A 12,071-nucleotide genomic window follows, 5' to 3' on the forward strand; every position below is an offset into this window, starting at 1 on the left:
AAATGTCCATCAATTTCTAGCATCTAATGTGAAGCTCAATTTCTCCTGATTGACAAGGATTCACAGGCCAGGTATTTGATGGCGGTGCTTATTTTCTCGGTCTTTAAGATAGTTTGCCAAATGTATACTCAGAAATGGATATTTTCCTTTAGGTTATTTTCATTGCTTACTAAGGTTTTTGAAATATCCTTTTCGGATTTAGGGAATTGGACCTCTGGTGTTTCCAGGGACCCGTGTTTTTCCTACTTTGAATTTTGTTTTCGTTATAGGATTTATGAGATTGACATGCTTGTTCAGGGGCGGATCCAGAAATTGTGGTTACGGGGGTGGGTGTGTGGGGTGGGGGTGGCACCACTTTATGAGGCAGGGGGTCTGGGGCCGCCTTGAGGCCCCCAGTGAGTCCAGGGCAAAGCCGACTGCGCCCCCCTTAAATCCGCCATTGTTATTCTCACTTTTTCAATTGGCAGTTCACTACTAGGTGTGATACTGAGGGTGTCTAGTTGTTCAATGAAAATTTGGGATGTCTGTTACTATTGACGCTTATGGGATTTCATAAAGATGAGAATCAGTTTCATATATCTTATATCGAACATACACAAGAAACGGGTGCCATGCTTTTATGATATAAACTATGAGGGGGAAAAATACATGCTTGGATTTCCTAACATCTGGCACTTGATAAATTTGCAATCTTTATGATCGGGAATTTATTAGCTGAGTGTGAAACACTTTCCGCAATATTTCAAACTTTGGAGAGCAATCAAAGATTTTTTTGTTATGCTTTGAAAGTTTGTTTTATTTAAACAACGTTTCCTGGTTACACAAACTGTAAATTGTCTTCGTCAAGATGAATTAATCAAGTAGACGTACTTAATTTGTGACGGCGAACAGCAGATTGATAAAATTGTTTAATTGCAAATAAATCACTTTTCGACTATGACATGTGTGTTAGAATAATATATATTCATAGATAAAAAGTCGAATAACGTCGCGATTTCAAACATTAAACTTTTATTCTACGAAAGGTAGGTCTGAATATGATAAACCATGTTTTGGTTGCATACAGTTTGTCTGTCTTTCCGCAACTTTAAGTTTTATCATAGGTTCATTTCTGAATGGTCTTTAGTTAAACAGGGGGAGTCGGTGGTAGTCACTATTGACTTCAAATAATATTCGTATCACTAAACGTATCGGCTATGACATGATTTGTAAGGGGTACGCTTTGGTATTTTATATATTCATAGGAAAACATAGCACCCATGGCAAGCACGGGAAGTTCTGTAAAATGGAATATGACAACGCTGTACACTTTTAAAAAAAAAAAAAATCACATCTAAAGATTATGAATGTACACTGTTAGCGTTGATGTTTTATCTTGTTTTAATGGTCAATTAAGTGGTCAATGGGAACAAAACATTTTTAAAAAAAATTCTACAATGAAAATTCGGAGAACAACGATCACAGCATTGTCGAAGAATCCAGGAAAGTGACGACAATTTTCCTGAACGATGTGAAATCTACGATGAAGTTTTAAAGTGCGTCTTGAAAATTTTAGACTAGTATATCAAATGATGAAAGCCTTACGCCAGCAGTTCAAAAGATGAAATCATTGATTGAATTCAAACTACTCTGTCCTAAAAAGGGTGTTCTTGGTCCCTTCGAGAATTTTCCCTCAATAGCTGTAGGTGAAGTACCATAGTGTAAACACGTCTGATGAAATTATTAAAGGGTTTGGAAAATTTATGATGCTGGCTTTAAATTCAATAGTTTTCATTTATGCTTTCTTTGATTACATTTTCCCAATACAATTTAACTAAAGCAAAAATCGTCACAAGTCTTCCAATTTTGGTATCAAGAGAGATCGTTTGTACTTAGAAACGGGATTGAAACCTATGGAAAGTTGATGAACTTTTGTTTGTTTTGTTTACTTATTTGATTTGCGTCCATTTAAAACATTTTCACCCATATTGAGGCATCACCAGCTCTGGGTAAAGTATCACAAATTTACACCCACGCATGTCTCTTCTTTATTATACCAAACCTAGAAACAACTCGGTGCCTCAGCTATTTCTAATATCTCATTTGAAATACCAGGACTCTCACTTGTAAATGTCGAGCGCTTGGCAAAGGAGAAGCCACTTCCTATATGTATTTCTACGTCTTCAGTTTGATGCAGAATAGACACGAACAGGGTTCAAACCTCTCGTTCACAAATCTACGCAATGAGCCAAAATTAAGTCTAATAGAGAAGTGGTGTCTTCTGAAATGATGAAAGGATCTACCAATTTTTAGTTAAGGTCAGTATTAAGGTCAAGTGACTAAGTGACCTTAACCCCTGACCTTGGACATAAAACTGGCATAACTTACGACCGGAATTGATAAAGACATGGAATCTTTAGAAATAATAAGATACAAACTATCATCAAGGTGAAATGCCTCGTGATGTAAAACAACTCATATCAACAATGGTAATTTTCATTCAGATGTCGATTTGATATATTCCTGTGAACTCGAAATAAAAGACACCACAGAGCGTCCACTTCTGCTTCATACTTAGATATTTTATTCAAAATAGATATTAACGGCAAACAAACAGTTCAACTTTATGACAAACGGGATTATTTTAGCTTCTCCATCATCAACTTCCCATAGTGATGTAGAATATTGCATTATCACCTGCATATGGTGTTTATATATCTCAACTGATTCGATACACAAGATCTTATTCTGCGTATGAAAAGTTTTTAAATCGAGGCAGGCTACTGACAAACAAGTTAATGGTGCAGGGGTTTCAACAGTCTCGTTGAAAGCCAGTATTTCGCAAATTCTATGGTCGTTATATTTGTAACGATATAGTTTGGCTATACAACCTATCATTGGGTCAGATGCTGTTTGACGTGTTTCATACCGATTGTTAGGCCGTTCTTGGTACATTGATTTTGACTACGGATAACTCCGTTTACCTGATCAAGATATAGGGCTCACGGCGGGTGTGACTGGTCGGCAGGGGATACTTACTCCTCATAGACACCTAATCCCACCTCTGGTGTATCCAGGGGTCCGTGCTTGCCCAACTCTCTGTTTTGTATTGCTTGTAGGAGTTATGAGATTGATCACTGTTCGCTATCTTCACCTTTCATAAAGAACATATTTTTAAAGATAATTCCCTTGACATTTAATTGTTTATCGATAAACATGTGCTTGTGCATGCTCAAGCTTTTTTCACATATAAACGGTCATGTGCTACCCTGGAAGGTTCCAATCTATAAAAGAGGTCACGTCATCAGCTGATGATTCAGATAAACGTATATATGTGTATGTGCAAGCTTACTTCCCCCATAGCATCCGGTTAAACCTCGCGTACATTTTCTGCGTGGACCTTAGGGTTCACGCAATGAACAGACTTAACATCCTTGATGCACCATATTGTTCACATGGAAAGCAAGAAGACGTACAGTATATAAGTTTTTCTTCATGTGTTAATATTATTTGAATGCGCCAAAATAATCTTATTTTTTGTCAAACTAATTTATTTTCATTATAGGTTTAATAGATAATTGTTAACTAATTTATGACTACGATATATGTTTACAGTCGTAATGTTTTTCTTTGTAATTGGATATGATGAGTAATTTCTCTAAAATCTGACAAGTTGTTGTATTATTATGAGGCACAATTCATTTTTAAAAACCTCTATATCAATAAAAACTTCTATAAGAAAGAACTCTCGTGGGGATCCGGGTTAGAATGAGACCCCCCAAAACCGAGGCCCCGTATCACAATAATAACTTGTGCAACTTTGATTTCTTCTCGGATGAAAGGAATAGGTCAAGATATTTAGTTAATTAATCAAATTGCGGACATCTTCAATTGGGCTTATTTTCATGATGTTTTCATTGCGCGCTTTTATCACACATGGTCGGAAAGAAACTATATTAATTCTGCTAAATCAATTGTAAAATACTAAACTGTAGTTAGATATGCACAGATATAAGAATTGCTAGGGAAATAGCACGTGTTGTGTTAGTAAGACAGTTATGTATCAGCACTCGGCTCGTTTCGGACAGAACGTTTGTAAAAAGACAGGTTGTCTTTTGAAACTATTTCCATTTATATCTCTACAACTGTAAATTTTTGAGTATATATTTACAAGAGTTTTTAATTTAATTTTATTCAAAGAATGTCGCACCGGCCGCGGTAGCTCAGTGGTAGAGCGTTCGCTTCGTGAGTTCGAGCCCCACTCGTGCCATGGCCGTGTCAAACCTAAGACATTAAAATAGGTAGTGATTGCTCTTTCGACAAACGCTCGGCATTTAGAAGTCTTTCGGATACACCGTGTACAATGTCACATGCTGGGACCGTGATCGGTGTAGCGTGGGGATATGAATTCGAAGCGAAGAAAGTAGGTCAATAAGTATTCAAAGACTGATTGTGTTTAATCAAAATAAATCTAGATAGCCAAAAGTATTGCACGGAAGGCAGTGGTTATTGGCAAGCTAGCACTAGCAACTGGGGAGTTTAGAACTCTTTGGAAATACCCAAACACTTCGACAATATACAAGTAGGGTAGGCGCCGGGTATATTTTTCGGTGTATTTAATGAGAAATCTCCACTCCTACTGCATAAACTCCAAAGTTTTTTTGACCAGAAACATTACCTTTGAATGGGACTCAATATTCGACTGAAAAAAACCCAACACAAAATCATGATATGCCGAGTATTTGACTGAAAACCCTGTGTGGCGTAGGGGGGTGAAAATCTTGTGGCGTAAGGGGGCCGAGAATCCTTTTAACGTAAGCAAAGTTTCTCACTAAAATACACATCTTCAGCACAGCGAATATTGTCTTTATTCAAAATTATATGGAAAATTCTCAAATCATTTTGTTCAAAGGGAACCCAAGTAAAATCACAGTGTATGATTGACTGTTATCTATATATGTTTAAACTTGTGTGTGTTTTGCAGAGTAAAACTGATTGCATGTAGAGGAAATGATGGAATCCCAACCAAACAAGCACATATATACGATTTGTGTGAGAAATATTATATGCGTCAAAATCAAACTTAAGGCATTTTTCACAGTGCAGCGCGAGATATTTCCCCCTGAATACAGGTGGCACATAACGCGTTGCGGTCCTATTCTCCACTCAAAGGTTCGTGCGCTACGAGCACCTATCTAATTAAAATTAGATGTTAGATCCGCTCACATACTCGCTACACGTCATCTTTGTTGAAGTATACATGAAAAGATCCCCCGATGTCGCCATAGTTTAAAATTTAAACAAAACACGCGATAAATAAGTCATGATCGTGGGTGCTGCCATTTTTTCTCTTCCTTACGTAAACAATACATGGAATTGCGATATGAAGGGGGAAATTTGATTGGCTGTTGCAAATTTGACCTCTGACGTGACCCTCTATGGGATGTTAGATGTTTGTGTAGCGAGTATGTGAGCGGATCTAACATCTAATTCTAATTAGATTGTACGAGCACTAGACCTCTGTCAACGGCTTTTTACAGAAATCTTGTAAAAGTTTCTAATAATTCAACATTTATGTTTTGGACTAAATATTTAGTCATATTATGGAATGCTTTTGGTGCAATTTGATGGGTGCTTACTGTAAATTGTTTAAAATCGCGGTTTTCTGATACTAAATTTGGAACTACTTCGTAATATGCGTATGATGTAGGTCATTCACGTGGTAGAGATCACTGTAAACATGGTATCAAAAGTAAGAAAGGCTGTAAAACATTCCATAAGACTTGTAAAATAAGAGACAAACAGTTTAATGGTAAAAATGTACTTATCAAAATGCCAGTGCGCTATGAAAGAGCCTGATGTATCACATGTTGCCAGAACTTTTAAAAGGAAAGGAAATGAGAATGGCTGTGTATATCATTTGATTGTATTGTCACGTGATTGCAAGTGTTGACAGAGATGTAAGGGAATCTTGCGTAACGCACCCTTTGGCGAGAGAATGCTTGCGGTCCATGTTAAAATAAACTCTGGCTGTCCTCAATTCATTGCAGCATTATAAGGATTTACTATTTCTGATTGTACATGTAAATAAGTGCCAGTTAAGGAATAGTGTAATTACTGACAATTTGAAATGATATTGCTGACGCTGTACAATACTTTTAGTCATTGATTATATTTATGTGTCCCTTGTGTGATTTTTCGCAGTCCTAAAAAAATTATACCAGGGTAAGGATGTCATTAAAATATCAAGTTTTCATTATTACTTTTCAGAAATTACATGTACAACCAAAGCATGCAAGTATTATCTTGTAATCATTTCACACTGTGGACAAAAATATATATGTACATCAGGAGTCAATGATCGCAACATGTTAATTTTATCGAACACGCTTCTCTAATGCAATATTTTTGTTGAAATATGTTTACTTATGTGTAATTCGATCTTTTGAAAATCAATGTTAGCGTAAATCAACTTACTCAAATGTACACAAAAATAATTATCAAACACGTAGCAATAGAAGGGAGTGCCAAAGGTTGTTTTTTTTTTTTTTTTTTTTTTTTTTACTGTACATGCATAGTTAGTTAATTTTACGAACAAAGTTTGATCTATAAACTACCTCCATTAATAAAATAACATTTGAATTGTAAAATTTAAGGAACCGATCAATCTCTTGCCCTCCATCCCCCGCGATTTAGGATTTAAACTGGGTTTTGTTATATTTGTTTCTTTTTTCTTTTCAAGAATTTTCAGACGCTTGTGAAGTGGACGTCTCCCCCCCCCCCCCCTCCCCACTTTTTTGAAGAAGAAAAAACTCCTACGTGCCTGAAAACATTTATATCATATGCTTTCGTCTTGCTTTATTTCTGGATATTCGTGAAATTCTTGGTATTACATGTAATTGTATCATAACTTTGACAGAATTAAACCTTAGACATGACTGCTCCCCCCCCCCCCCTCCGTCATCCATACTTTTCTAAACAGTGTTTTTCATAACATCGAAGAACCTAAACCTTGTTATTTTTAGAGATATGATGCAACCTATTAAAGCTCGAGATCAGCATAATAAAGATTTTATTACCGTAAGCTTTGTTCATACTACATGTATTTTATCTGAAGCTTAGGACCGCATCGATACGCAGTATTAAGCACGCCCTCAATTTCCTGTGAAAGGGCAGTAACTGCAAAAATATAGGAAATTCGTTGACGTTTCGGTCGTAAAGTTTCTTAAGAGTGATTTGCGCTTAATGGACCAAGAAGGATTCAGATTACATCTTTTTTGGAGTAATACATTTAGGTAGTGATTCTAAATCCTCTTTATTTTTTAAAGCAGTTTTACTCGTTACGGTTTATTTACACAGGCACCTTAAGTAAGGATACTACTCACCCCCCCCCCCCACCCCCTGATGTTTTTGTGGCGACAATTTTCCGATATTTGTGGATTCCCTGTCTATCTCATCCTAATTTCTAGTTATGTAATCGTTTCATACTTTTTGTAAGCTTTAATACCAGTACAAGGTAAATATCTAAAGCTTACAAAAAAGTGAAACGATTGTACATAAATCAATATTAGGGTGAGATAGACAGGGAATCCACACATTTCAAAGATATTATGGTGCAAAAAATAAGGGGGGGGGGGGGCTATAAGTAGTATCCATACCTCATGTGCCTGTGTTTATTTAACCAAAAATTGTTTTTCTTTCTGGTCATTGCATTATCTGAAATTATCAATAGTTCATGTCAATTTCATTAAAATATGAAACTGTCTTAATCATCTGGTATTGTGGTATTTTAGAAAATGTTTTTAATGAAAATTTAATGGCATTGAAAGTCACACACATCATTATCGGTTTATCGTACGAATATCAGAGTAACTTTGAACAAGTTTGAATTTGATATTTATATATTCACTGTGTTCAAGATGAGGATTTTGGTAAGAAACTTTGGGAGTCTCGGTCCCCCTACGCCACAAGATTTTCACCCCCCCCCTACGCCACACAGGGTTTTCAGTCAAATACTCGGCATATCATGATTTTGTGTTGTTTTTTTCCAGTCGAATATTGAGTCCCATTCAAAGGTAATGTTTCTGGTCAAAAAAACTTTGGAGTTTATGCAGTAGGAGTGGAGATTTCTCATTAAATACACCGAAAAATATACCCGGCGCCTACCCTACTTGTATATTGTCGAAGTGTTTGGGTATTTCCAAAGAGTTCTAAACTCCCCAGTTGCTAGTGCTAGCTTGCCAATAACCACTGCCTTCCGTGCAATACTTTTGGCTATCTAGATTTATTTTGATTAAACACAATCAGTCTTTGAATACTTATTGACCTACTTTCTTCGCTTCGAATTCACATCCCCGCGCTACACCGATCACGGTCCCCGCATGTGGCATTGTACACGGTGATGTAGTTGAGTTAGATTCTGACATAAATACATGTATAGAGAATATTGGAATAAAAAACCTATACACACAATAAATCAGAAATATATGTATACAAAGGGATGCCATTGAGTATCACTTCCTTATATTTTTTTATGAAAAGGTAGATTAAAGCGGCTATTGAGGAAAAATGTCGAGACCGGGACCGGCTTTTAGCATTGTTTTTATTTCTCGGTCCCACCGGTCCCGGAGTTTTCACATATTATTTTACAAAAAGAAGAAAATAATATGATCAATTTACTATCAGAATGCAGGAATGAGATGTCATACCTAAGTTATTGAGAAATGGGGCTCAAATATCCTGATATATTCTATTTTTATTGAATAAAAGTATATGGGACCGGGACCGAAGACCGGGTTTTAGTCACGGGACCGAGACCGAAGACCGGGACCGAGACCGGGTTTTAGTCAGTACCCTCTGTTGTCTTTTATATCGAGTTGACTGGGATATATGGATGCATATAAATGAGTGAGTATTGTTAATAGATTCCATTTCGTCGATGCATTTAAATGTTGTGTTGAAGGCCATAGCAAGATTTTCTTTCTTACATGATCATGATTGATTGATTTTATATTCTTTAACGTCCCTCTCGAGAATTTTTTCACTCATATGGAGACGTCACCATTCAGGGGTAGATCCAGGAATTGGGGTCTTTATCGTGCCACAACTGATGTGACGCGAGGCCTAGGTTTTTGCGGTCTCATTTGAAGGACCGCCCCATATAATCGTCTTTTGCGACAAGTAAGGCGTTCTGAGGACCTATTCTCACCCGGATCCCAATGGTTCCCGGTTGATATGCATTTTGGGAGAATCTAATATATGATTGCTAAATATATGATAAATCAATGATATACATGTACAATAGGTTTCTCAAAATTGAGAAATGATCAATTTCAGATGACGAAAAGAAGTGAATTCATTTTTTTGGCGAGCATTGCTTTGATACACTCAGTTTGCAGTCATAAGCCTTTTCTGGAGTATTTGCGATCCCAAGCAAATAGCTTGGAAAAAGGACTAGATTCGATCATCAGAAGTGGTGGATATATAAGTCATAATGGTAATTTATTAGTTATGATTAACTATTTTTATTGTATATGTATCTTCAGGTATACTGAAAATGTCTAATGTGCACATAATGTTTTTTATCAATTTGTTATATATATATACATGTATGTATATCTATCTATCTATCTATCTATCTATCTATCTATCTATCTATCTATCTATCTATCTATCTATTTTTCTATCTATTTTTCTATCTATCTATATATACAGTAACTTGATCCGAACAGTCGGATCACGTCCAGTCGATAAGCGCGGATCATCGGGCCTATCTGGTGATCCGCGCCTGTCGAGACGTGATCCATCTCTTCGAATCAAGTTACTGTAATGATAAATTTGTTATTTACCCCCTTATGTGTTTTTAAATCCACATTCATCAGATAATAAATGTAATTCAAATTATCAAAGACACAGACATACAGTGAAATTATATTTTGTGTACGCTGTTTTGTAAAACATGGCGTTGATGCATGGTGACGTCATCAGTTTCTGAGGATACTGAGTGATAAGGATTCAGAAAACCAGTGTGGGGATCCGGAAAATCGGATCATACTCTGTAAAATCCACAATATCAAAAAACGAAACATTGATGGGTATATAATAAATAAAATTATCGCTTGATAAACTCCTTACTCATGCCAGTCAATACATTGATGACGTTCATCAGTCATATACCTGAGAAAAGGTTTAAAAAAATCGTCGTCAAAAAGCGACGGAAATCAGGGTATGAAAAAAGTCCTATTGCTAATAGAATCTGCAGAGATGTTTGTGTAGCAGGTGTGCGAGTGGATCTAAGATACATTTTTCCTCGAAATTAACGATGGATTATCCATCATCTGTCGTTATAAGAGATTTTTATGCTTTGAAATCGGTTTAATTGATAATAGCCATAAAATGAATAATGTTGAAAAGTCTAAAAGCTTCACGCACAATTTCAACCATGCCGATGTAGCTCTCCAATTTTATCACTAACCATTCATAATTTTTTTTTTTTTAAATTTTAGGATACCTATGTTTATTAAATAAGTTTCAAATGAGTTTATAAAATGGATTTTGAGATAGTACGAAGGAAAAATAATGTACAACATTTATAAACATTCTGCAAAAATATGTTATCAAAGTAGTTTACAATCTTGATAAATTCAAATGTGAAATTTGTAGGGGGCATTGCATTCTCAGCCCGACAGTCTTCAGCCAGAACGTACAAACAACACGAGACGTGGATCTTTGACACAGTTCTTGTAAATGACGGTAACGCCTACAATAAGGCTACGGGAACCTTTACAGCTCCTGTTGGCGGAACATATGGCTTTACTTGGGCTACACTGACGAATCCGTCAAAAGCGGCTCATCCTTACTTAAGGGTGAACGGTCATTACAAAGGATATACAGCTTTCAACAATCGTCATACTTCACAAAAGGTTTGGAGCAGTGGCTCGAACACCATTCTTGTTCATCTGAAAAAAGGTGACACGGTCAACATTGCATCAGGATATCTAGCAGCCTATGCAAGAGAAATTTTTTCCTCGTTCTCTGGTTGGAAAATTTACTAACTGTTGAATTGCTTTTCAAACATGTTGAAATAAAGACTTTTATGTACGCGTTTGTTTACTGAATACTTCACAAGGATGAAGGTATTGAACATTATGAGTGGACAAAAGTTGATATACACAGCTATGATTTACATTTCAAAACGAGAATACATATACTCGCCTATTAAATGGTGGGATGGAAACTCTGGTCATCTATAAGCTTAGAATTCTCGCAGATTTCTCGCAGGACACATTTAAAAGTTGAATTAACTACCGAATATTCACATTGCATTGTTAAGAGATGCAAATGTAAAAGCCGATCAGTTTCTAGTTAGTTACCGTCATCAAACAATTAACTTATTTACCTGCTAGCATGTTCATGAAGCTATCTTAGGACCAAGGCGTGCTAACTATGTCTTAGGACACGTCTTAGTATTCAGCATGTTTCTCAAAGCTTTCTTAAATTTAGGTCTCGCCATAAGTTCGTCGTAATTTTAGGGCAGCATAACACTTGTCCTAAGATCTTTCCAAGTTTGTGTAAATGATGTTGATGCGAAGAGCTCAAAGAAACCGTACGCGTGAAAGGATACTTAGAGACATTGACAATCGCTAGATAACTTAAACGACGATGCTATCGTGAGTAAGTACAGAATTTCGCGGTCTTTGATAACAGTGTTGGCGACCTACTACACGATCACGTGCATTGGCAGCATACTTCCAAGTTATGGTTGTGTTAAGATGCATGTATGAACATATGTTCATAAACAGAAGAAAACTACCATTCCATTCATGTTTAAGGGGTGTGTGAAAGTGAAATTATCGTAAATGTTTTAGCGGGTGTCAAACACAAATCCTATGTTTGGAAAAACTCTTCACTACACGACCTCTTTGAAAACGGTACTATATCAGAGAGATGGCTACTCGGAATTGGCGGGTATCCATTGCACCCCTGGCTTCTGACTCTGGTGCTGAATCCAACCACGGAAGCAGAAGAGCGATTCAATATAGCACACATTCTGTAATTGAACGGACCTTCGGTGTTTTGAAATCGAGATTCAG

General features: G+C 36.5%; 1 protein-coding gene across 1 annotated transcript; it reads left to right on the forward strand.

The window, feature by feature from the left end:
- The first annotated feature begins 789 nt into the window (after positions 1 to 789).
- Positions 790 to 11,105, forward strand: LOC125678078 (complement C1q-like protein 4). The gene is made up of 3 exons (XM_048916199.2): positions 790 to 1,025; positions 9,316 to 9,475; positions 10,642 to 11,105. The coding sequence occupies exons 2-3, from the start codon at positions 9,316 to 9,318 to the stop codon at positions 11,031 to 11,033; spliced, it is 552 nt and encodes a 183-aa protein (XP_048772156.1). The 5' UTR covers positions 790 to 1,025; the 3' UTR covers positions 11,034 to 11,105.
- Positions 11,106 to 12,071: the final 966 nt, after the last annotated feature.

Source organism: Ostrea edulis, chromosome 2, assembly GCF_947568905.1.
Source record: "Ostrea edulis chromosome 2, xbOstEdul1.1, whole genome shotgun sequence".
NCBI classification, from domain to species: domain Eukaryota; kingdom Metazoa; phylum Mollusca; class Bivalvia; order Ostreida; family Ostreidae; genus Ostrea; species Ostrea edulis.